The 27,027-nt window shown below is 38.6% G+C and overlaps 3 protein-coding genes across 3 annotated transcripts; all 3 read left to right on the plus strand.

The window, feature by feature from the left end:
- The first annotated feature begins 488 nt into the window (after positions 1 to 488).
- On the plus strand, positions 489 to 13,444 carry ccdc120b (coiled-coil domain containing 120b). Its single transcript, XM_020935925.2, is given in 12 exon segments — positions 489 to 628; positions 7,717 to 7,852; positions 7,935 to 8,030; positions 8,318 to 8,448; positions 9,202 to 9,303; positions 9,399 to 9,516; positions 9,812 to 9,871; positions 10,880 to 11,033; positions 11,420 to 11,521; positions 11,788 to 12,666; positions 12,668 to 12,796; positions 13,093 to 13,444. Coding segments are annotated over 10 exon segments (1,809 nt in total). The 5' UTR covers positions 489 to 628; positions 7,717 to 7,852; positions 7,935 to 7,981; the 3' UTR covers positions 13,178 to 13,444.
- Positions 13,445 to 15,661: 2,217 nt separating this feature from the next.
- On the plus strand, positions 15,662 to 25,684 carry comtb (catechol-O-methyltransferase b). The gene is made up of 6 exons (XM_055160529.1): positions 15,662 to 15,698; positions 23,337 to 23,467; positions 24,731 to 24,848; positions 24,930 to 25,123; positions 25,303 to 25,434; positions 25,505 to 25,684. Exons 1-6 carry the CDS (start codon positions 15,662 to 15,664, stop codon positions 25,682 to 25,684), a joined length of 792 nt encoding a protein of 263 aa, XP_055016504.1.
- On the plus strand, positions 16,511 to 22,368 carry LOC110170178 (SRSF protein kinase 2-like). Its single transcript, XM_055160528.1, is given in 16 exon segments — positions 16,511 to 16,617; positions 17,829 to 18,067; positions 18,173 to 18,281; positions 18,409 to 18,496; positions 18,879 to 18,966; positions 19,034 to 19,140; positions 19,227 to 19,392; positions 19,561 to 19,586; positions 19,689 to 19,745; positions 20,608 to 20,926; positions 21,022 to 21,088; positions 21,090 to 21,117; positions 21,402 to 21,509; positions 21,588 to 21,657; positions 21,741 to 21,833; positions 21,906 to 22,368. Coding segments are annotated over 15 exon segments (1,737 nt in total). The 5' UTR covers positions 16,511 to 16,617; positions 17,829 to 17,841; the 3' UTR covers positions 22,091 to 22,368.
- Positions 25,685 to 27,027: the final 1,343 nt, after the last annotated feature.

A 27,027-nucleotide genomic window follows, 5' to 3' on the forward strand; every position in this document is an offset into this window, starting at 1 on the left:
ATTAATATTTAAAATGATAATACCATAATTACTCAAGCCTTTCATGTGGTATTTTAGGGGTTCATTTTTATGATTAGATAATACAATAATGAAACAATACAATAACTGCTGTAGTAGGATCTCAGGTGTCTGCTGAGATATTCTGCACGATTTGGGATTATCAATAGATAATATGAAAACGGGCCATTCTTACGGATTGAATGAACCAATAATCTGTATTTCATGACAGCTTGGAGACCTGTGACTCTAAATTGAACCAATTGCTATAGCTTGATGCGTTTGGATAGGGTTCACATCTGGGAGGGGCGTTGTTGTGACAGTGTGAAGGCAGCTGGTCGAGTAAACGGAGTCTCATCCGGTGCAGGAGGGAGACTTCTTCAGTGAAAGCTGCTGAGATGCGCAGAGCTCCTCCGCGGTCCAGAGACTGCTGCTGCTGCCGTGCTGAATTATGATTGGGATACAAAGCCTACGTTTGTAAATCAGTGGTTTCTTCTGGGTTTTACAATTAGCGTGGTTTACCGGTCTACCGCGGCGTCGTTTTCTGCAGGAACTGTTTTCTCACAGCCTGAGCCTTGGCTTTGTCACAGAGGACCATGAAGACCTTGGAAACCCTTGGTCATGCTGTTTGGTAAGCGTATTTCTTTCCTGCTTCGTATAGACGAGCCACGTCGAGGTTCAGTATGTGACAAATTTGTGTTATAAACGCTAGCATCAGTATAACCCATGTGGACCAGTGGCATGTGCGTTGTAAACGTGTACCCGCATACTAATTTTCTCATCGTGTCTAGTCACAGACACACCTGTGATGGAGTCCCTTTCCTTTTCTCTAATGAATCCAGTTTATACGGGGCTGTTTGCACAGGCTATGCAGATGTATGAGGGACACATGCTGCAGGGAACTCCATTGGGTAAAACGAACGCACATTGACATAATAGATACCCGCAGATAATGGCAGCCCGTGTTGACTGTCAACAACGGCCAACTGTAAATAACCAAATATACCATTGCAATGTAAATGCCCTAAGACTGAAGTTGTCTTTAGTTGGGGTAGAAAATAGTTGTTCCTGTTAAATTGTTGAGGGAAAATGATCTTGATGTCGTCCTGGCCTTCCAATTTTAATCTGACATTGGCCCTTCCGAGTCTAAATTCCCATCAGTATAATGGACCTGCAAAACTCCCCTCATGCGCGTTACAGTGGGTCAGCGAGTCTTCAGGGTGTTGATGCTAACCCACCTTTGATGTATGTGGGAAATACCTCACTGTTTTCTCAAGAGCTTTTCATCTTTGATCTGAAACATTGCTGATTGTTCACATTTTTTCTTCTGTGATTTTACCACAGGCGTCTAAAGTCACACCATGGATTTGGAAAGTTATTGACTCAGCAATTTTCCATCTAGGAGAATATGCCACTTAGATTCAGAACAAGAGTTGCTGTTTGCTGTCATGCCCTATTCACACTTTATCTCTAATTGCAAGTTTGACACTAGCCTACTCACCCATTTGTTTTCTATCTAACCTCTAACATCTCAGGTACAGTAAAACTCCTGTTCCTTGCTCCACATTCCACAATTGTCTGCTGTTATTGATTTATTTTTAATGTTTATTTAGATATTTATATTATCTTAGTAGGTTCCATGTTATATTCTTTACTGTACCCCAAGTCATAAATCCACAATATTCCTCAGAATAATTTATTTATAGTAGCCAAAATTCAAGTGTGAAAGCAAAATATACTTAGGCCTGCTTACAACCTCTTCATTAATAAGGTTATTGATACTATCATAATCATGTTCATTTAGTGCTTGAAGTCAAAATAATTAAAATCAAATACTAAACTAGTATCAAATGTAGATACTAATTTGAACAGATGTCAATTCCAAAATGAACATTTCCTGAATGATGAGCTGTATCAGGACAAGTATGAGACCATATAAAGTAGTATAGAACCATGGACCACTATGGAACCTACCTGAATGACTGAGGGATTACACAGATATAAGGTCCCATGGTATTATAAAAGAAAGTACTATGATTTAATGTACTGTTGTCTAAAAAAAAAGTGTTAGTTTCAAGTAAAGTATCGAGTCTGTTCCTTGGAGCTGAAGTTTGACATTTTTGTATCTTGACAACACTAGCTTGAAGTACTTCCAGATTTTTATATTTTCCCACATTGTCTGTTATAAATAACAGGATTTTTGAATATCTCTGAATATCCCAAGGTCTTTCACATAATAAGCAATTCTGAATCTGGTCCAAAGAAGATTAGTACCATAGTGAAACATGAAAACACATTGTGATATCCCCGCAGGTGTTACAGAGCAAAGAAAAACCTATAGAAATAATCCCCTTCAAAGTTCCTGCCACATTCCTATCTTTATTACTGGCCCCTCCTTGCTTCTGCACAGGCCAGGTGGATCGTAATGGCTGCTTTGTTTTATACCCTTGTTTTTTGTGTGAAATAAGCAAAGGTGAGCTTCAAGGCCAAAGGGGTAGTTTGGTAGGTGTAGTGGTCAGTGAGAACCATTAGCTGTTGATAAGCCTGTTATAAATCAGCATTTCATGGATATGGGGGCACAAGGAGAGATGATATTAGTGCATGAGAGGAGAAGAGATCAGCTGACCTTCTGTAAGCCCTTCACAGATCTTTGGTAGGGGTTATTCAAGTGGAGATAGTCCCTGAGTAAATCCTCAGCACTAAATGGTCTTATCTCCTTTTTACACAAAGACCCTGTCTCAGCAGCCTAGGCTACATATTCTCCCTTTGGGGTAGGGGGCACACTCAAAATATTAGCCAACTCAGTACACAAACTAGACTGACAATTATGGAATGTCAGTTCTATTTCATTTAATGTGATCTGTAACCATGTGACCACAACTCTTGGTCTATCATTGCCAAGACAATATACATTTTGTTATTATCTGATTTAGACATTTGCATATTTCTAATAATATCTACTAGTTCCAAATCACAGAATACTGAAAAAGTACAAAAAGACAGCAAAATAATTATTTTGAAATGTTGGCCTTATAAAGTTCTGGACGACACTTTAAACACTGTCGCTCTAACCCCAGACAGTGGCAGCTGTGTCAACAATTGTGGACAAAAGTTACACCTGTCCTCATGGAGCATGACGACAGCTTTAGTTGACAGCTGCCTCAGATGTATTTACTGTTGCAGGATGATGCAAATGCTCTTATGATCTTCTATGAACATATAGCACAAAGCAGAAAGGGCTTAAATAGGACCAAGTGTCGCTCCAGTCATGAATACATCTGTTCTGTAAATGCTGACGGCTCTACCCGTTCCCAGGGCTCTCGGGCCCTATAAAAGCTGACAGCTGAGAGCGTGAATCTTTTTAAAAGCTTGAAGGCACCATGTTTATCAGGCAGCAGAATGCTGAAGAGAAAACTGTTGCCTTTAGGAATATAGCAGTACAACAAATGCTATGATCAAATATGCATCTCTAAGGAGCCAGCATGGACACATGTGGTATAAGAAAGGACCAGCCTTCTGGGGTGAATATTAAGTGCACAATTGTTTTGCTTTAAGAGATATAGGTGCTAATGGCAGAGGGCTGAGCTAATATTTAAGCAACGCCAGGACTCCACATTGATAATGACATGATAATTACACACAGCATGTGTCCAGGTCAGTGGCACAAAATAATTCAATATTTTAATCACAACACAACCATTCTTTACTATGTATAACATTTTTATTATATTGCAATTTTTGTATTGAACTAACAAATTGTCAATCAATCCATATACCTTTGAATTAAGTATTTGTCTCATAGCTGAGGCCTATCTTAGTATTATTATATTTGTTAGATGCAAGTGTCTTTGAGTGCTAGGTTGGATGTATTACCATTGTTATCTTTACTACAGTGGTCGAAAATGAGATTCACCACTTCAGGAGATATAGAAACAGCAAAGGAACAGCAAACACTAATTCAAAGCTGGCATTGGCACTAGGCATGTTACAGCTTGTCTCATCATTTGTCTTGGCTTTATTGGCATCAGAGGCTCAAAAACAAATAGGGAGAGTGAAGATAAATTTTTATTCAGAAGAGTAGAAGAAATGTATATGTAATGAAAAATAAAATGCCTGGCCTATTATTGTAGTGATCTCCTACTGTAACTGCTATTAATTTTACACCAGAAGAAGACTATTGCTGTGTGAAAAGACAGGAGACCCTTACCATATAGACAATGGCATTCTTAAGCGGCACCACAGCCTTTTGGCCCCAGCTGCCCAGCGACCGTCCACAAACATGAATGCCAAATGTCCACTTTCTTTTTAGAGTTTATGGGCCCAGCTTTGTTTGCAACTGAGAGCAACCAGCCACATAACTGTACTTTCCCCAGTCCTGGTCCATGCATTAAAGGTCCTATATTATGCAAAATTTACTCTTGTTGAGTTTAAATCATGTTATAATGCTGTTACTGTTACTGTTTCTCTCTCTCTCTCTCTCTCCAAACCTCTATTCAGAAATGCTCTATTCCACCCTGTAATGTCATCAAGCGGTAGTTTTCAAGTTAACAGCTGTCTTTTACATTTTGGTTAGTAGTTAGAGTTTGAAAATTCCTGGGCTGAAATGATCCAAATAATTCTAATGAAAGTCTAGCACTTCCTGTATTACCATATGACATCACAAGGTGGAACAGGGTGTTTGCATTTCAGCAAAAACACTCTAATGCCTAAATATGCAGGGTTTGTGTGTTGGACATGTGTGAATAAAACAAAACATAACTCCAGGTATGTTTATGATGAAGAAACAACATTATAACATAGATCAGAAAATAGCCTAAGATAGGCCCATTAAATTTACCAAAGTTTCGATCATGCAGAGGTATAAAGATTCAAGTGATGAGCTTTTGTCAGAGCCGACCTTGTGAGTCTGTAAGTAGGCTGCATGTGAAGAGGAGAGGACAAGTACACTGGGATTTCAAAGACAAAGTCAGAGAAAAAGACAGTCAAACTTTGGATGAACATTAGAAACATTCCTTTAATTATTAAAGGACCCATATTATGCCATTTTTTGATCTAATTACGTTGTTTCCTCATCAGAAACATACCTCTTTCAACCGTGATGTTTCCAGACTCTACTAAATAAAAGGTGAAAGCCTAAAAGGTAGCTGTTAACTTTTGAGGTAACAACATTCTAACATGGCTAAAAGCACACAAGAGTCAATTTTGCATAAAGGTACCTTTAAAGGTACAATATGTAACCTTTCTCACAGAGAAAGCTACCTGCTTGGAGATGTTATCTTTTCCCTTTAAAGAAAGTAATGATTTATAAAACTTTGCATTACACAGGCCTTGTAATGAAGTGAATACCATTAAAGAATTTCTTGATCACAAGTACGCCTAGAGTTCTTGATAATAAACAGAGCTATGGCCATTACGTTAGCCTTACCACCAGACATGGATCTCCTAATATAAGCAGAGCCAGGTGAACATTTAAAGTGGCATTAGCCAACTTTTCTCTTGTAAGTTCATAAGTATGTACATTAAGTCCCTCTTCCCCACATAACATGCAGTGCAAAGCAGTACTTTCAGACAAAATCAGACCACTGCTACACACTGTCCACATCTAATGCAAAGTAATTAGAAGTGGTGCATGTGCCCATAATATACCACAGGTTTTTGAAAGTTAGAATCTTTTTAGATAGGATTCACCCTCTTCCTCAATCATGGTTTTAAAATCAGTTATCCCAGCTTTTATATGACAACAATAACAATCCAACAATATGAGAGCCAGCATTCTGTGGTTTTCACAATAATGTTACAGTCTACAGTGGTTCTTAGTCTGCATGTTGTCCGTATGTTACTTTGGGTGCCTTCCAGGAGAATCTTCCCACCATCCAAAGACATGCACATATCAACTGTTATTTCATCCACTTTGCTTGCTGTATGATTATTCTGATTTTTGGAGTAATTGATGCTCACATACACTTTGACCTCTCCAACATACTGTATTTGAGTTTTAATACTAGACTTAAACCCTGAAACGTCTCCCTCTTCTTGTGTGCGAACAGATTTGTTGTGTCATTAGTTAATTGGCATGAACCAACAGTGATGCCAGCCATTTGTGTTCACCATTCAGAGTAGGGCCTTTTGCCAGAGGCTTTCTATTTTGAGCTGTCTCTGTTGGGTATTAGAAAATTTTTTTGGATTCATTATCTGAGAAAAATAACATTGCTCAGTTTGTTACGGTTGGATACCATGCTCTAATGATTTTCAGCTACACTTAGATCTAATGAGGCACAAAGGTTTACATTTAAAATTACTGAAACTCTTTTTGTTGCTGTTCTCTCAATATTTTTTAATTTTGTAATTTGTCATTCAAATAGGCAATATGCATATTGATTTTACTGATACTAATTGTAATACTGATGTATCTTAATTACAAATACGATTGGACGTGATGACCAAGATGAGTGTCATTATTCTTGTTCTCAAGATGATTATCCAGTCAGAAAGCAGAGGGTTGCCATTGTCAATGCTGAAATCCATATGATCTGTATTTCTCTGATCTGAATCCTCATTACATAAAGTCCAGTGCTTCACCTATCATTAATCTGTGCTAGTGCAGCCTCTGCAGCTCAGTAAGTGGATTCTGGAGACTCTGAGCTTTCACATGAGGTATGGCTTGAGTGTATACTGAAAAGAACTGTAAGAGGCTGCAAACTGTCCCTTTAACCGTATTTGTTTACCATCTTTGTTCCAACCTCTCCCTGAGCGCAGTTTGTATGCAGGTCATTGTCTGGCCATTTGTCCTTCATCTAGCTCAGAGAGGTAACACCTATAAGCGTTTGAGTACAGTAAAACTGATCAGGCAGTAAATATGTCAACTCAAACAGCAGACATCTAAAACAAATAAATGCAAACTGCACATAGTATTCCCATGTCAAAAACTGTGAACACAAAGGTACAACATAAGTTTTGTTGTAGATCTTGGAAAAGCAAAGATTTTATTGTTATTTAAATCTTGACAAAGGCAAATGTAAAATGTAACATCCAAATTTCTACCATATTAGCAAGTTTTAGCTGAATTTGGAGCTAGGGCTGGACCATCAAATCATGATGTAATCTCTGTGATGATCTGTTATTTTGGGGATATCCACACAAACTCACTCACAGCAACTTACTCACATTTTGCAGCAGATCAGCCAAAACAAAATATTGGCCTCTGCTGGGGATTTAAGGCCAATATCTGAAATGCTAAAAATTGCAAATATTGGCCAACCAATACATCTCTTCTCTATCCTACTCTTTAAGGCTCTGAGTGAGTGACAGGTGGATTTACCTTAACCATTCACAGGAGGGTGTGAACTTTCAGAAGAAACAGATGAATTTATTTCTCTCTTAAAAGCAATACAAAATCTAAAATGTGCATGAATCTTTATAAAATCAAAAATATTATTTTGCTAAGAAAATTGTGTAATCTACCCCTTTTTAGATCGTCAATCTATTATGCATCAAATGAAGTTTAACATTTTTAAACTGTCTTAAAATGGAACTTGCCATGCCTTTGGTAACACAGACTGATCCATGTTTTTTATTTCTACATTTACAAACTGCTTTAACAATCACAAAGATCATGTGTTATTACTTGAGTTTATTTAACATTTTAATTACAGAAGTGCTTGCATTTTTTTGTGTATTTGTATTCATTTTTCTTGTTATGTTATTTTGTCTCATTTGTAGATTCCACCCTAAAACAGAAGCTGAGGCGAGGAGACTCCTGATGCTTCTTTACTTCATCTGAGTGTAACCCCAATGACTTTTTGCTGCTGACTGGCTGCAAATGCACTCCCTCCAACAACATGGCTGATACTGCAAGGTTGGTGCCAGAATAAACTAAAAACATGCATGTTCCACACTTCTTTTGAGCTGTAGCAAGTGTATATGCTTGTTTTGAGCAGGTAAAGAGGTGCTGGGGAGAGACAGAGCTGTCCCAGGATTTCGTCACATGGAGGTGAAAGGACAACTAATAACATCCATGGGTCTGGGGTCACCAGGTGAGGGTGTGCTTTATGTAACATCTTCACATGTCTAGACAAGCCCAAAATAGTTCAATTATTTCTGTCAAACAAAGAGAAAGTACTTTCTTAAACAGCTGTGAAGCCACCTTCATAACAAGCTGTCACCCCTGCTGTCAGAACTTCTTATCAGAGCAGGCACAGAGAAGCAAAACAAAAAACTGGCGGGTTTGATCATAATTTTAGATCTGTTCATGCTCTTGTTTTTTATCTCTTATTGCTGTCCTACAATTCCCAGTTCACAGCGCTGTTGTGTTTGTCTGCAGATGTTCAAGGCTGCCAGGATGGCAAGCTTCAGGCGGAGAGGCTCACAGCTCTGCAGCAAAAGAAAAAAGCTCTGGAGGCCCTCCTCAACAACAGAGTGGGTGAACTCAAGCAAGTCTGTCTGCAGGAGGCAGTGAGTATACACCTGTTTTTACAGCAGCCCATATTCATTGTGGGGCCTTTGTACTATACATGTATATATAGAGGCTTTGCCTGATTGCGTCAGACATTTTCAGCACCCCTGAAGTCACAGCTACATGAGGTTTAATTAGCACATTTCCCTTGCTAAATTTGTAGTTTGACGTGTTGAAAGAGTGAGTGGCAGAAAAGAGAGAAAAGTGACAAGAGCTGATGTGTTTGTGAAGGTTTGAGCTGGTGTATGATGATGTATGTTGCCTTTTAATGCCACTTAATAACTGCAACCCAAATTTAACCACAGGTATGAATAAAGACTTTAACTTTATTCTGTTTAAAGTATCTACAATAACAAAAAGAAAAGTACAAGAAAGCCATACAGGTTTTGACAAAATGACCCCAGGGGATGGATAGAACTGGGTCTGATTTCAATATGACAAAGGGGGGTTAAATGATGCAGTGTAGATTAACAGGGTTTGGATTTGCATGCAGGAAGTATGATCAGAGAAAGACAAAAGAGGTTTAAGCGTTCAATCTAGGAGTAGGAGAATGATAAAGTGCCATAATTGAATTTATAACATTCCACAAATCAAGATTTCTTTCAACAATAGTTATAGATAGACAGCAAGATTTTTAAGACAGTGAACAGTGAAAATTTGTGCTCTACCATATATTAGTTATTGGTATAGTGCTAATAAAGCGTTGGCAAGATACATTTTAGAAAGTAGAGGTTAATTGCTGTCCTCTGCAGGAGTTGACGGGGAAGCTGCCTCGGGTTTTCCCCTTGGAATCAGGAGAAAAACCCCCACTGGTGCAGCGCAGAGCTCACTTGGCACCCAACACCAAGATAGAGGTGAGTCAACTCTTTGAATATCAATTGAGTTTACTGCTTTGGTGTGGTGCTGTGTCTGCTGAAGTCTAACAACAACCACTGTCTCATGGCAACAGGATGAGACTGCCCAGAGGAAGCAGATGAAAACTATCTTCACTGGGGCACTCTACCGCAACTCAGAGTTAGACAGAAATGTGCAAAACAAGAGGACAGTACACAGAGGCTGTCACACAGGTAGACATTGTTTGCTTGTCCCAGTAAATTATGTTGATCAAAAACATAGGTGATACTGTTTTGAATGTAATAACACGAGTTTAGTCATTAACACACATCAGCTTAAATAACTAAATAGAAGAAAATTATTCATCCAAAGTTTCCAAATAATATTGGTCCAGATGGAATAGGTGAATTTGGATCAGAGGAAAATTGAAGTATGTGGGGCAATATCTGATGGACTTTCTGTATAGACTAGAATGACAGTCTCATTTGGTTTACAAGAACAAATCTAACCTATGTTTTTTTCTTGTAGAAGATGCAGTCATGTCAGAGAGTATGAGCTCTACGTCAGACACCACATCCCATGAAAATGGTAATCTCTATGCTAATGATGTTTTTAGACATCTAAGGGTGGACTCACACTAGGACTTTAAAACTGTGCCTTGCTCAAGCATGATTGCGTAGGGTGTTCTCACACCTGCACAACCGTACCGAGTCACGGCTCAACAACGTCATCACATGGTGCTGTTTATTTGCATGTCACACAGCAGAGTTAAAGCTTTTAGCGGAGAAAGAAGTCCAGCGGCATGAAATATATATTAAATAGTGAGACAGATAGGAGTCCTGCTGCGATACATGCTCCTTCATGAGTTTATGGATAGAAAAATAGCATGGAGCAGTGAGGACAACCGGAGATAAGATGGCAAAACTTTTGTCTACCACAGTCCTCACTGAAGGTAAGCGCGTATTTTCTGTATGTTTTGGAGCAGAGTTTATTCACTGTTTTCCTTGTATGAGTAACATCAGTGCACCTGACAGGGCTTGTATACTAAAGTCGGGTGTGTGCACATACATGAGCAACCGTGTAGTGCTTTGGCCCACCTCCGCCAAGCGAGCCAAAATGCCAACAGTGCCGTACCTGGGTATGGTACGATTGCGCCCACACTGGACAAATGTACCATGCTTTAGGGGCAATCTGTACTTGGGCACGGCTCTGAAGTCCTAGTGTGAGTGCACCCTTAAAGTGCTTTTGATTGTTTTCAAGTTTTTCTGTATATTACTTTGTTGTTTGTTTGGTGGGATAGTGCCTGTTGTAAATATTATTTAAAATTATTATTATTATTTCAATGTACTTTTTTGACATTGTAAGAAAGTAGCAGCAAGTTCTAAAAAGGAATACTTCTTTCTATATAATTAATTTACAAAGTTCTCTGAAGTTTAAGTCTAACTTAGCACATGCACTTAAGTTCAACTGAATCGTAGTGACTAGCATTTAAATCTTTCACTTTACATTCATTAGCCAAATAATAAGACCAGACATCTCAAGCTGAAAATAGCACATGAAACTGGCATGTTTAAACATGATTTTTCTTTCCTGAAGAGTCTTCTCCCAGCGTGGCAGCAGACCAGCGCTCTTTGTCACAGCCTGGTCTCACTGTGGGGAGTCCTGACCACAGAATCAGCAGGAAGCTCTCACCAGTCGAGATTTACTATGAGATGAGGACACGACGCAACTCAGCCACAAGCTCTGTCAGGTAATGTCTTCTTTTGTGTGTGCCTAATGAAAGCCTGGATTTGTCCTTAGTGGAGTGAGAGATCATATCATTTAATACAATGTAATCAAGTGCAACCCATGGAAAGCTCTTTTAACGCGCCATTCCCCTCAGCCACTCAATTTGACTGAGGCAGGATGCTTACCGCCACAAAACTTACAATGTATAACTATGGAAACCAGTCTGTATTGACTTTGATAAAGTAACTGTCAATACCTCATCTCAACCTGAAAAAATAGCCAGTACTGCATTTTTTTCTGAATTGGTATTTGATACCAGTATTGGTGCATCCATAGTACTGACTATAACATTGTCATATTGTGTTTGCTTGTGCTATGCTTTATAGTATTTTGTTTATGTTCCCACAGCCCCTCTCACTCTTTACCACAAAGTGCATCAAATGCTGAGGGCAGAAGTGTTCCAGCGACTCCTCTGTTGGCTCGTACGGCCCCCATCAGTGTTCACGTCAGGTAATATGTGATGCTGCTTCTGTGTGCTACAGCACAGCTTCTACTGCCACCCACAGAGATAACTATGGATTCAAATAAGATAATTTCTTAAATACACATAAGAGCCAGACACAGTGGGGTGATTTGTGTCATGTTAACAAATGTTTTGCCATTCTGTAAGCCTAAAAAGCCTATATGTTTTAAAATCACAGTTTTTATACAGCAAAATAAATTTTCTAAAATCAATCAATTATTAATCTTTGGTATTGTGTTTTCCTAAATGACAGGTCGGATGGATCAGGAAGTAATGGCACTAAGCAGTGGTCTGGCAGCCTGGATGTACCATACATGATCCCCCTGTCTCAAGAGGGCTCCTCATCGGAGCGCAGAGGGTGCCCTTACAGCTCCCGTGCCAGGCGCAGTAACAGTTCAGAGGCCCTGCTGGACAGGTCTAGTCTGCCTGATGATCCCCCTCCTCGTAATGGGATGCCCCCCAGAGGAGGGCCCTACAAGAGCTCTGAGACACTTACTGATGGAAAGCTGCGGCGGATTAATTTAGAAAGTCCAGAAAGACGTGTGGACAACTCTGTGGAGCAGGCAAAAATGCGTCTGTCCATGGGTGGTCGAGGGACTGGAGGGTACAGCGAGCAGCTGATGGATTATATCTGGGGCAAACAGCAGAAGATGCAGCAGCTGTATCAGTCTACAGGCAGGATCTGGCAGGACACATCATCCCCTCACACATCTACTGCTGCACCACAGTCTCACGCAAATGGCTTCTCCCACTCACAGGTGCACCTCCCCAGTGCTGTACCTCCTTTCAGCCCCATGGTCCTACGAGGATCTCAAGCTGAACTACGCAGGGTCAAAGTCACTAGAACCAAATCTTGTGGCCCATTTATTCCTTTGCAGCAACATGATGCTCTTCTACTCTCAGCGTATGAGTCACCTCTTCCTTCTTCAGCCACCACTTCGTCCATTCCCAACTTGCACCCTTACCAAGCTGAGCTGTTGGGTCCGCCATTCACTCGCAGACCTCCACAATTCTCTCTTCCCACACCGGAAGACTCCACACGAAGCCTCCACAAGGCTCTAGCACTGGAGGGGCTGAGGGACTGGTACCTCAGGAACGCACTGGGGTATCCTTCCTCTAAAGGTCATGAAGCAGGGGTCTCGCCTCTCACACCCCCACCCTCTGGTGCACCAGCCCCAGTCGGTCCAGGGTGACCCTACCAACAGCCACAGGCCTCATATGCCTCAGTCTGCCAGCTTCCATGGGCATCCACTTCACGGAAGGTCAGTTGCACCCTCATCTACTCTGTGTGAGCCATCAATTGTAAATTCTGAAAATTAAAGCCTCTATATCATTGGGTTACTGTTTGTTTTACTTTTCTGTGATGATATACATCACAGCTTGTAATGTAATATTTAGAAAAACCATCTACTGTCTACAGTTTATGCTGCCATCAAGCCTTGTTTTACTTCAGTCATTTCATCATTACAAATTAATAGCTTGTTGAGATGTGGTTTTACGCTCTTCTGTCTCTCATTTATGCAACACTATTGATCTGTTTTCCCTTTCTCTTCTGCAGATCAATGGAGTTCTCTCTGTACCAGGAGAATGCACAGGAAGCCTCTCCTAAGGAACCCACCGCTGACCCAGGCACCCTGGTCTAATAGGACTGTACGCAATAACACCTCAGACAAAACATGCCCAAATGTTGATACAGTGTGACCTCAAAAGAAAAACAAAACATGGCAACCTCAGCAGAAACTGACTGTAGTCAGTGATAAACTGTAGCCCCACTGTGTGAAAAGGCCTTGGCAAGTCCTCTGCTGAAGTCAGAGGTGTGTGTGTGTGTGTGTGTGCAATGCTAGTGCTGTCATGCACGCTCAAGTTTATTTATGACAGTATGCTGTACACAAACAAACTATCTTCTTATTAGTCACCATGGGAATCACCAGATATACTTTTTTACAGAATATATTCAAGTCTAAATTACTATTTTGTACAGTCTGACCTATAAAGAACAGTTATATAAAAGAGGTAATTTATTGCTCATTAATTTTGTGATGTACTATGGTATATGACTTCATAATTTGAAATATATTAACACTGGTGAATGTGTTTTATGTAAGAGCAAAAACAGCATCATTAGCCGTTAAGTCCTCATTTATTCAGTTTTTAATTTATTTCTTAAATAACCTAAACAGGCCATAAACTGTAGAGCGCAGCTGTAGCGAATGGGAGTGCCTAAACGTTGTATCAAGAAAAACTGACAACTTTAAAGTGCTTTCTGTTAATATTAAATGCTAGGATTAAGCCTCGGCAAATTTTAATCAAAAATCACAAAATATTCAAGATGTCACTAAAGAGGATTTGGGAAGATGTCGTATTGATGGTCATTTTCAGGCTGCTCCTGACCATATATGTAGCGTTTTGTTGTTTAAGTATGAAAGACACTTTAAAGTAAATTTGAGGGCTTTTGAGAATCTAGCAGTGACACATGGTTCATGTTCAAATGCTTTTTGTAGAGGGGCATGGTGTCATATAAAGCACTTTATGAACATCTTGAGCCTTAAATCCCTATAAATAAAAGGGTGACAGGTTTGGACAGGGTCACAGTTTTTCTCAGTGGCTTGGCATACAACCCATGAATGTCAGACAAGTAATAATGCAATGAGATGGGATTTTCCAGTATTTGTGTGATTTCAAATTTTCACACAGTAACACAGTGATGTTCCTCCATCCAAGACCAACCAGCTGATGGAGCCCATATCATTACATGCTTGTGTATGCGTGTCTTTGGATGCTCAGCGCAAACTAGGGCACCAGTAAAATAAACACTTTCAAGTTTCACTCAAACTGGGAGTCAGTCAGCCAACATCTTGAATGTGTAGCCAGTCAGTAAAAGTGTAATACCCTTCACCCCCATGCGTAGTCAAAATCAGAGAATAATTGTCATAAAACCAGACAGTTTAATTTTTTTCTAAATTGTCCTCAAAGCAGGTGGTAAATACTAAAGGTCACATGATCCTAGTTTGATGAACCTAAGAGTGAGAATCCATTTAAGCTATTGAGAAAAACCTTTGTGGTGAAATGTTGAAAGAAGCAAGATTGTCTCCTGAAGATCTACCTGAGCATACGTCTGTACATAGTGTGGATTGTAGTACGATTAGGATGAGTTTTAGAATAATATTTTAACTTCTCTACTAACATTATTTATAACATATTGCAAGTATTTACTCACAATTGCCCCCCTTTTCTTGACCTTTGACTCTTATGTGAGCACTATGTAATTAATAAGTGAATTGTGTAATCAAGGTAGGGCTGCTGCAGTATTGAATGATGGTGTGAGCGGGTCTCACACTCAATTTTAATTTGTTTTTTAAATGTTGTTTTAATGAATTTGTCTTTCAGGAAAGATGTTTATATTCATTTTTCATTTAGTTTAGTTTAGTCAATAAAAGCAAATGTTGTGATGTGAGTATATCATTTTAATCTGTTGTATTTTAATTGATTCGTATTTTGACTTATTTTATTGTACAAAATAACATTTCAGAATAGTTGGACCCATATAAATCTGATAAATATGGTTTGTCCTCAGTTTACAACATGAAACAGGAAGCAGTGATTTGCAAATACCAATAAATCACATTTTGTGCTATGAATATTAACATTTCAGATTAATATATTACCTTTACCTTTTGCTGGATAAATACTGACTGCTTTGTCTGTCTCACACTGGGAAAGGTACACCAAAAATGTGGCAAAATATGCAAACCAGTGCATTCTGATTGTTTTTATGTTCTCTGTTGTGTGCACACTTTGGGGTGTATTTCTTATCCATCATATAGTCTGTATATTGAAACTGTTTTGTATGTAATAACATCTTCTGTATTCTGCATTATAGAGCTTCTTCCAGCTGATATTGTAGACCAAACTGCTGTGCAATGGGGGCCCTAAATGTATTTTTCATACAATGTACTCTGTAAGTTAAAAGAAATTAGCCTATAATTTTGCTCTGAAGCTCAAACTATATTATATTTATTAACAGTGTTTTGTAACTATCTGGTTACTTAACTGGTAATGTGTGTACATCATTTTACTCAGCAGTGTGATGTCAATATTTGATCTGATTTAGTTTTTATAATTAAGTGATGGAACTGTTATCTCTTTTAAGTCTCTTAATACCAGGTCTGTGGATAGGCTCTGGTTGGCCTGTCCTATACTGTACGAGAGTGTGAAAAATAAAGTGTCATGTTCAATCTGAGGCTGTGTGGGTTATGCAGCAAATTAAAGTGCCTATGACAGGTTAGACACATTTGACTAAAACACAGCTAACATCATTATATTTAAGATTTTACAAATCATTTTGTACTTTCTTTCTCTGTCTGACATTTTTTTAAGTTTCAAATTTTACTTCCTGGTTGGAAATCATGACATCACTGGGGAATCATAGCTGTTACCTAGCGACCATGATGTAGGCCAAAACTCCTCAAATGTTCACAGAGAATATTATTTGACAAATAAAAATATATTAAAAGCCTTTATTTTGTTGAAATCATGTTTAAAGCATCAGAAAAATGTGCTATGAATTGTGCCTAAATTTTAGATAAAATTCTCCCTAGTGTAATGTCATCATTATGGAACTGTCTAGTTACTGTAATTTTCAACATATTTTTCAACTTATCTTCACAAACTACTCGGTTCATATATATTTATGACAGGTACTATAACACCAAATTAAGTAAAATTTAAAGAATCATCAAAACCTGTCATACGCACTTTATTCAAATAAATACAATTGGGCTATTCTTACCAAAAATCGTTCTACTTATCACCAGTGAATATATGTTTTAAAATGTATGGTAGCAATAAGATTTAGCCACTATAGATTGACTACAGATAAAAGTAGGTTAGTAGCCGGCCATGCAGACAGGCGTTATTTCTGGACAGAGCTGAGGGCCCTCTGGACAGTGAGAGCTTGTGCGCCCGTGCGCGCTGAATCCAGTGTGGCACGGGACAAAATACGCACGTCTACTGTGATTGTACGTGTTTTCCCTCTCCCCGGTCCCCAAAACAAACTAGGCCACAACTGTAAACGACGACACAGGTAAGTACTACACATTTCTCACTGAATTTTCTCTCTCTCTTTTTTTGTTGTTGTAAAGAATGGGCTATAGTCTTTTGAATTCTGGACTTCACCAAAAGGAGAGACGTGTCCGCTCGAAACTATCAAAACAAAATACGCATAATCAGAAAGCTAGCTCAAGCTAATATACGATGGTGAGCCTTACAAGTGATTTTATTTAAGAAATATATTATTATTATTACTGGGTATTTTCGAAGCATTGAGAGTGGAGCTGTAATGGATGTTATATATAATATTTACGTAAAATCAACCGGAAGTAGCTTCATAACATACTGCCAGTTGTTTACTGACGAAAGAAAAAAAAGTTTCTTGAAGAGTTACGGGTTACCGGGGGAATTAAAAATGTTAAGAGTAAAATGTGTCTGCTGGTTTGCGCAGTGTTGTAGAGCATGCCAATACAATGCTTGGTAAGTAGTCTCTAAATAAAATAAAATAAAATAAAAATAAAAAAATCACAAACCACTTCTCTCAAAAATATAAGCCAATGAAGTTTTCTAAATGACCAAATGAGCCCCTCTCCCCTGCCTGGCCATGTTGACAACACAGTAAGTAGAAGTAGAAAGAGTTTGGTTTCAGCAGGCCAGAGTCAGGAGCTATTTATGTTGACATGCCATTCATCCAGCTAAAAATAACCATCCACTGTCTTTGGCTCATTTTGAAATGTCATTGCAACAGTTTACGACCCGTTATAGTTAAAGTGGATATGGCAGGGTTTGATGATTCTCCTTGACTTAATTTAGTGTGATAATACCTGTTGTGAATATAAATGATAGTTTTACACCAATCAAGAAGCAATTTGCAAAAAAAAGATTGAAAGATTTGAGAGTTCTATCCAAAAGTTCCACACATTATACATGTAAAAAAAACAAAATTTCCCTATATTTTAAACATTATTTCAACAAAATAAAGGTGTTTTCTTGTATTTTTATTTATCTAATCATAATTTCTGTGTACAATGGAGGAGTTTAGGTCCAGTGTTGACATGGTTGCTAGATAACAATTATGGAAGTCCCTGGTGTGATGTTCTTTGTTAAACTTTTTGTAAAATTTTAAATATAATGTTCTGTTTTTAAGTATACATGTTATATTCAAGAATAAAGAAGCTGTTGTATGTGAACATATAGGCATTATGTGTTTGCTTGGACTCACCTCCAGTCTCTTGAATTCCACAGGCAAGCGGTGGATATGTCGTCAGCATATGCAGCTGCTATATCCGCTCTTATCACAAACAGCCTCTCAGATACACCCAACCAAGCCAATTCTGCCCCAGGGTCACAAACTACCCAGACTGACAAAATCAGCTCACACAGTAAGCCAGCTCCCCACCTTAAGTCTGCACAGTCCCAGTCTCAACCACCAGAGCTTCCAGGCCCCATTGAGGAACAGGAGAATCCAGAAGACTACGGTGTTGGTACATACATACATACCTGGAATATTATTTATTATTAGTCAATGATGGTGAGGTCATAAAAGGTTATTTTGTTGCATAATTATTTTTTCCTATTTTTGGTTGTAGGTGGTTATTATCCTGTGGAAACTGGAGAGATTTTTGTTGACCGCTACCAAGTGGTGAAGAAGTTAGGATGGGGTCACTTCTCAACAGTGTGGCTCTGTTGGGATATGGTGTAAGATTAAGCTGAGCTATTTGAATATAATGTGATTCACTACATATTGATAATATGTAATATGAATATGTAATATGTAATATTATCAATATAATATGTAATATTATCAATATTGTTTTGTTTACAGAAATAGGCAATTTGTTGCTCTGAAGGTGGTAAAGAGTGCACAGACTTTTACAGAGACGGCTCTAGATGAAATCAAGCTTCTTAAATGTGTAAGTAAAAATTACTCTTTCATTGTATAACTTTTTCATAGCATTATATTATATGGTCTTTGCTTTGGAACAGGAGTTCAGTTCTTGCCATTCAGTATTCTCTGTTGCTGAATTTCTGACGCAACGAAAAGTACAAATTGTCATCTGTGGGGAGACAGTGGTTCAGGTGGAAAACTGGTTGTTTTACAAAAAGACGTTTAGTGGTTTGAGAATTCTGTTACATTAAATTCATAGCGTTGTTGTGTCCATGTGCAAGATACTTTGCATGATTTGCTCGTTGTCACAGACAACCATTGGACATTACCAGTATCAAGTGCGGGAACTGAATGAATCTGACTACAATGCAACAGCTTAAAACACTCAAACTTTGTTTTGTTCCCAGGTGATGGAGAGTGACCCCAAGGACCCCAGAAGGGAAAGAATAGTTCATCTCCTTGATGACTTCAGAATTGCTGGCGGAAATGGGGAACGTATCTTTTACATAAATTGTGAAATATGTTTTACTATTTCATGAAACATACTTTAACACATTCTCAGATGTGTGCATGGTTCTTGAAGTGTTGGGCGACCAAGTGTTGAGATGGATTATTAAATCCAACTACACTGGTCTACCACTGCCCTGCGTCAAGAGAATTGTCAGACAGGTATCTCCCCTTCTGTTGTATTGTGAACTCTCAATACAACCTCATTGCAATACATGGCTTTAAATAACATTCCCTCTTTGTTAAAGGTATTACAAGGTTTGGATTACCTCCATAGCAAATGCAAGATCATCCATACAGACATCAAGCCAGAAAACATTCTTTTGAGCGTGGATGAAAAGTACATACAAAAGCTTGCGGCCAGTACTAAACTATGGCAGCTTCCAGTGCAGCCTGCGTCACCCAGCTCGACAGGTTATAATTGTTATATATGTGTGTTTTTAAGTTGTGCCTTTTAGTCTGTAATACTTGTTTATGGGTTGTTTGGTTGTTGAGGGAATTGTGGTTGTGTTAGAAAAAACAACAACTTTCATCTATGTTTATTTTTTATTTTTCCATGATGATGATTTTAATTTCTGCCAGTGAACAAAAACCCCAGAGATAAACAGGTTGGCAAGCAGTATTTGTGATTTCTACATTTTATTTAGATTTCTTATTTGGAGTAGATTTCTATAAATTGTTAATATAAAATTCTGTTATGACTTTCAAAGAGTTTGTCCAACTTATGGGGGAAGCTGACTGGGGTTTTCCATTCTCTTGGGGAGTGGGTAAGATGATGACTGCTATGCTGCTTTGATTAGCACTTTCTGCTCTTTAATGCCACCCACAGTTTATCCTGTCCAATTTATATTTAAGCAGCATTATGTTATTTGTGTTGAAGTTTTGGTTGTGATTTCTGGCCTGTTTCAAGAAACTATAAAATAGTCTTTTAATGGCCTGAGTTGCCGTTACGCAAGGTTGCTTTCACTTGCTTGCTCATTTCTAATTTGCTATCCCTAGGCCTGTCACGATAACAAATTTTGAAGCACAATATATTGCCACAGACAAATATTGTGATAAATGATAATACATTACTATTTTATGCCACTGATCTGATCAAAATAAAGCAAGACAATAAGTAAACCATTTTTAAATAGACAGTATGATTAAAAACCTTAAGCTGCAACAAATAAATAGAAGAACGAAGCAAAAATGATCCATAAAGGTAGCTTATTCAACCCTTTCAATTCTTGTTCTATTACAATGAAAATAACAAAAATCTCCCCACTTTTGCAAAAAAAAAAAAAAAAAAAAAGCATCCACAATAAATACTAAGCCTAAAATACGTTGTTCCAACTTTCATATATTGAACGATAAATCTATATAGTAATTATTGTGACAGGCCTAGACATCCCCCTGTTGTGGCTGTTCTTACCTGCAAATGTGACAGGCCAAAAGAAGAAGAGGACTTTCAGTTGTTGACCAAATTATCAAACAGTGTCTACGACCTCTTTATGCACAGTTAGAAACACGTTATGCTCTTTGCACTCTGCATGTTACGCTGCACTCCACAAGCAGGCATGATGTTGTTGTGAGGAGACACTTGTAACTCTATATTTCAATTGAATGTTTTCTGGTTGTACCCTGCAGTCCAACAAAGTCTCCAAAAGTCCATTTGAGCGACTGACGAGAAGAGACAGGAGTCGGCGGGGACAGAAGCACAAAGACAAAGCTCACATTCCCTTCTCTGACGTGCCTAGCCACAGTCACAGCTGCACCGGCCGCTCAAAGATCTCAGACCTGGATGTCTCTTTCAGGAGACAGACACTGCTCCTGGAGGATGGCCATGACTCCACTCCTTACAGCTACAGAGAGTCCATGTGCTCTTTACCAGACCTGAGCAGACATTTTACTGTCTCAAGATCTATGTTACTACAACAGCCACCTTATAAACAGCCACCTCCGAAGAGTATGTTGATTTAATATATGTTATTAAATTTGTATTATCTATCTTTGAGGTTTCAGTGTTACCATTTTGATTTCTCTGTTTTCAATGTCCTGTAGATGCTGAAGACTCAGATAGTGACTTGGACTTATTGAATCCACAGAATGCTGATAAAATCAAAACTAAAAGCTGATCTTGGCAACGCCTGCTGGGTGGTGAGTACTCAAGCTTACTCACCACAAGCTATTTATTTTATTTTCGATCCCTGAAATTTAGTTTAGCAGTATATTTTTCACATTGCCCTTTAAGAATTGTGATTTGAAAACATAAATTGCAAATCTATTTTACTATTGCAAATACATATTTTTAAGCCATTGTCCAACATTAAAGCAAATGCATTAGATTTTAATTAACAGAAAGACCTTGTAACATTATTGTACACAATGAATGATTTTTAGCACAGCTGTATAGAAGAATAATATTGTTATGTCTTCCACAGCACAAACACTTCACTGATGGTATCCAGACATGTCAGTACCGCTCAGTGGAGGTTCTTATCGGCGCTGACTACAGCACGCCTGCGGACATCTGGAGCACGGCCTGTGTGGTAGGATCAGGGTCACTATTGTCCAACCTTTATTTAGTTGAAAACTGCGTTTGGTGATTATTATATGTACTCATACAGGCTTTTGAGCTGGCCACGGGGGACTATCTGTTTGACCCGCAAGCAGGAGCTACCTTTTCCCGAGAGGAAGGTTTGTTTTTGTGTCTCAGGCTTAATAAAATGATAAAATCTTTAAGATACTGGTGAAATTCACCTTCACCTGTTTCCTTATAGATCACATTGCCCACATAATAGAACTGCTCGGACCACTGCCCTCCCAATTTGCTCTTTCAGGAAAGAACTCCAAATTGTACTTCAACCGCAAAGGTAACATGATTAAACAATAATTAAAACAAAGTTAGACGGTAGTAAGCAATATTCAGATATGTTTTATTTTAGGTAACTTGCGGCGCATTTCAAAACTCAAACCATGGAGTTTATTGGAGATCCTGCTGGATAAATATGAGTGGCCCAGAGAGGAGGCAGTCCAGTTCAGCTTGTTCCTGCAGACCATGCTGGAGATTTTGCCTGAGAGGAGAGCCACTGCTGCACAATGTCTCAAGCACCCATGGATCACCTCCTAAAAACTGTATACATTTAATTCTCTTTCCACACATTTTCTTCACTCCCTGCCAAAGAAACATTTGTATGCACAGTTTCTCACACAATAGTCCAAAAGAGGCACATGTATGACACTAAGGAAGCAAGAAAGATGTATGACTGTAATTTATTCAGACAAGGCTCAGTCTTCTAGAAACACAAGAAAACAAGAGATGCCTCAATACATCACCCCAGGCATTAAGCTATTTTTTTTATTCCTTTGAAAACATCCAAACATATTCACTGAAATTAATAAATTGGTGTGTGCACACCGTCCCCTGTGTTGTCTTGCTGGATCAGTGAGTGTGGCTTGTATTGGGTCCCCCAACATTCCTTGCATGCTCCATCAGTGCTTCACAGAGGAGGGGGGGGGGGGGGGGGGGTTGGAGCCTGGAGAGGGCGGAGCTAGTTGTTTTTAAATGCAGCCGTGTGACAACACCAGAATACTTGAAGCGAAAGGAAGAGGTGAGAAGAGGACACGCAAAGCAGCAAACATAGGTAAGTCTAATATGCAAAAAAACTAGAGAATGTCAGTGATCTTTTTAAGTATTACTGTATTCTGATGGTTTGAAATTAGATTTTAGTTTTGTCAAATTATTCTTTACATAGTCTACACTACAGTTTTAATGCCATTATTGGCATTTGTAGGATGTGCTAATTTAGCATTATCAGCATCTGATTACATGCTGTTACTGTTTTTATTGAAGTAAAGGTTAAAGTCCCAGAGATGTGCCTTTTGTGCCACTGCTCTTAACCCCCGGCCAGTTGCCATGCAACTTCAACTCTAAATCAAAAGGAATTACCTCAAACACCAGTGGTCTTTCACAGTTACATTAGTTGAAGCTGCAGCAGGTTGCAATCATGCACCATGTATTGCACAGAGGGTTTTCTATCATACCTATTCTAATTTCTAAACAGTGTTTTTTCATTTAATAATTATAGTTGTGATATTATGATGAGATGTGCCGTCTGCTTCTGACAGACTCTGAATAGGAGAGTTGAGGCAGTATTGTACACTGCATAGTAAATACCCATCTCATTAGGCCAATACAAAGGAGCAGGTAGAGAGCTTTCATTCAGATGATGCAGATGTACTGTTGAAAACACCAGTTTATTAATGGAGATTATTAATGCATTCTTCTGCGTTATTGTTTCTGTAGCTGTATTCTTCATAGTGGTCCTACACTGTTTACAGGATGTTGATCACCTGTGTTTATTTCTGCGTTGGAGGAGCTGCCATTCTGTACATCTTGTACAGATGGGTGGTCCCGGCTACAGTTCGCCAAGCTTTGGTGCTGATGTGGCACGACGTCTTGTTGGAGATGCTAATGGACCGGATAACAAGCTCCACTCGGCCACAGGTGGGCTTTCACCTGGTTTTAGATATATTTAAAGATGTATACCAACACAACACATTTTATTAATAAACAAACAATGAAATATATGGAACACAAAACAAAAGCCTGAATACAGTTTTAAATATGTGATTAGACTCCTTAGTGTGTTTACTTTCATATTAGACAGAAATATATATTAAGCCTTATATTAAATAAAAACACATTTACACATGGTACATTTATTTAAGTGTAATGTAGACTTGTTTGTTTTGTTGCTTTGTTTTATGTTTGTTCTTAGTTTTAGTCAATGTATCAGTCATTGTGCAGTGTAAACAGAAATCAAAAAACACTAATTTTAAATGTTAAGCGGATAGGTTAGGGAAAATAAATATCCAGGAAGTACGCCGGGATTATCAAACAAAGTGGGGGATTAAAATTGGGTCAACCCCTCAGATCCACTTGTAACTGTTGTGGAAATTACCTATAAAATAATAGACTATGTCTATGTTCGTATATTACGTTTGCATTGGTAACAAACCCTCCCACTACTGACAGACAGAGTTTCTGCCAGCAGTGAGCACAGAGCAGAGTGTTGAGGTAACAACACTGACAGTCTGAGGTCCAAGCCCTTCCCCAAGAACAGTTTGCATTTAGGTCAGTCCGGCTTAGCTCAGACAGGTGACACATTTTACATTAGCATGTGCGTATAGGTCAGGATGATCAAACAAGACATGCGAAATAAACAGCAGACATCCATCCATCCACCCACACAAAGGTACCTATACCCTTCTGTGATTCAAACAAATCCAAACAATAATGTGAGTCAGATTTTTCAGGTTTTGATACCAGTTATGATACTTTGGCTTTAAGTATGTACCAATACTCGATATCAACCAATACTAGGGCAGAGACTGAAGATATTATTTATTTCCGTTTAACACAAACAGCATAGGTAAAAAATTATCCAAATGTGTTTTGTAAAAATACAAGTTTAATATTATGTGATGTTTTGGGTAAGACGTCTTATTAGACCAGTTTATAGGCAATAACTGGATGGCCAGTTCACCAAAATTTTCAATTTCGGTGTTGAAATCCAATACCAGTATTGTACTGGTGCATCCTTGTAACATCATAGTACTTAGTTTTGTGATATGTCACAAAAATACTCATGCTATATCCATACAGGAGCCTCCAATATCAGTACTCATCAACAAATCACCAAATTCAGAATCATGATATATATTGACATTTTGACACACCCATAATATACTTTGTACACTTCTGCAGAGAATATTGCATGCAGTACAGAAGAACGCCACTAGAGGGGACCCTTGCAGCGTGGTAAAGGCCATTGATGATTACTGCAGACATAAAGAGTGGGCTATGAACGTAGGGGATGAGAAAGGTTGGTATGTATTTGTATAGAAGAACCTTTGTTCAGTGTGTGTGTCTGTCTTATGCATGGACTCTCTCTTGATTGTTACAGGGTGTATTGTAGACTCTGTGGTATCTGAGGTGAAGCCCACCACTGTGTTAGAGCTGGGGACCTACTGTGCCTACTCCACAGTGCGCATAGCCAGCCTCCTTCCTCCTAATGCCAAACTCATTACACTTGAGTTTAACTCAGATTATGCTGTGATTGCTCAAGAGGTCATATCTTGGGCTGGGCTTCAAGATAAGGTAAAACACCAATTACCACGCAGTTTAAATACAATATGTTTTTATTCATTTCTTTCAAATAGTTTATTTTGCATAGATTTTTGTACATAACCAACTGCTCTTATCTGGACATTTACTTTTATCCTTTATGAATACATATAGTTATACAAAACAGTTTTGATAGCATCATGTTATTTCAGGTCCAACTTGTGGAAGGAGCGTCAGGTGAATGGATTCCCAGATTGAAGGAGGAGTTTGGGGTTGAAACTTTTGACTTGATTTTCCTGGACCACTGGAAAGATCGCTACCTCCCAGACACTAAATTGCTTGAGGTAATTATCCTCACAACCTCTTGTAATGCTAAATCTGTGACTAACACCCAATTTATTTATGTTATACCAGAAATGTGGACTTTTAAAGGCTGGCTCCGTTTTGCTGGCAGACAATGTCATCTGCCCTGGAACTCCTGATTACCTGGACTATGTTCGGAACAGCCCACAGTATAAGAGCAAATTTTTCAAGTCACATTTAGAGTATACACAAGAGGATGATGGTCTAGAGAAGTCTGTGTTCTTAGGGTAGGCTTAGAAAAATTAGATTATTGTCCCTTTTATGCTAATGTGTGAACCTGTACTCAATCTGAATAAAATCTGTATTGAAATGTTGTTGTGTTGTAATGTTGTCACGACTCCATTTCGATACAAAGGAAAAAGCTTGACATTTTTGATTCTGCATGGAGTGATTATAAAAAATATTACTTATTTAGAATAGAATTAGAATAGAATTCTCAACACAAATTATCATGTGGTCTTATATTAGCTCTGATACAGATCCAGACCATTATAAAACTATTCAGGAAAAGTCAAATTATCTCCTTTTTATGTGGTATTGTACTACTTCAGTATTGATACTACTTCAGTTGAGTATCTAGTTTCAATATTACTTTTAGCATAAAATTGTATCAATATTTTTGACAACCCTAATGTGTTGTGAGCCTAAATAACTTCACATTTCACATTTTCAATACGTAATATTCATTAGATTAGTAGTAGTAGAATCAAAAATACTTCTGGTACCTTTTCAAGTGGCATGCTTCAATTGCCAGGAGTACAGTACGTGCCCATGGTGTTGGGACCATCTTCAGCCCCACATCTCATCACAGATAAGTGGGAGAATTCATTATTGAATTTGTAGTGTATGAAGACTGTTCTATCACAAGCCCTCCATTAGAAGGTTATCTGACTCAGTTGTATTACTAGTCGCAGTATAGTGACTGATAGATGAGATGATGAGCTGCAAACTGATCCAGGGTCTCCATTCCCTACAGCTTTAACTCCAATCAATAATAAATCTAATCCAACTCACATTTAGCCACACACAAACCTATTTTCTGCTCCCATATTCTACTGCAGTGAGCGTGCGCTGACAGGTGTGTGTGAGAGAGTGCATGGTTTTTGCCGTTTTGTTTCTGACTCAAATGGCCGCTCATGTAATCTCTCAAAGTGACAGAGTTCCATCATATGAGAAGAGGAGGAGGGTCTATTCCACCTAGTGCTTTCTTCACACAAGCCTGTATGATAATCCCAATCTGTGGCCATTAGTGCGCAGAGAGAACCATCGTAGGAGAGAGTTAGGGGAGAGAGAGAGAGGGTAAGTGAGTGAACATGTGTGTGTTTGTGTGTAGGGGGGAGTGGAGTAGAGTAGTGTATGGACAGAGATTCACTGAGGAACAAGAACAGCGCAAAGAGAGAGAGAGAGAGCTTTTAAGGGATTTGGCAGTGATTTGTAGAATCTCACCACTGTTATGTCTTTTTTTCTCTCTAGATTTGCCCCTGGATTTTACATTGATACTGATGCTGTTGCCTTCACTCAAAGTGCAAGTCCTTATTGTTTTGCTACTGTTATTTTGAGTTATTTGTCAAATT

The sequence above is a fragment of the Boleophthalmus pectinirostris genome, unplaced genomic scaffold (assembly GCF_026225935.1).
Source record: "Boleophthalmus pectinirostris isolate CB_2022bp ecotype Guang Dong unplaced genomic scaffold, ASM2622593v1 HiC_scaffold_3, whole genome shotgun sequence".
Lineage (NCBI taxonomy): Eukaryota > Metazoa > Chordata > Actinopteri > Gobiiformes > Gobiidae > Boleophthalmus > Boleophthalmus pectinirostris.

Bases quoted from the DNA above. Each gene is read 5' to 3' on its own strand.
- comtb (XM_055160529.1), top strand. From the start codon at position 15,662: ATGGAACTGTTATCTCTTTTAAGTCTCTTAATACCAG. The intron at 24,849-24,929 runs GTTGGTATGTAT...TGATTGTTACAG, and splicing joins GAACGTAGGGGATGAGAAAG to GGTGTATTGTAGACTCTGTG. The intron at 25,435-25,504 runs GTAATTATCCTC...ATGTTATACCAG, and splicing joins CAGACACTAAATTGCTTGAG to AAATGTGGACTTTTAAAGGC.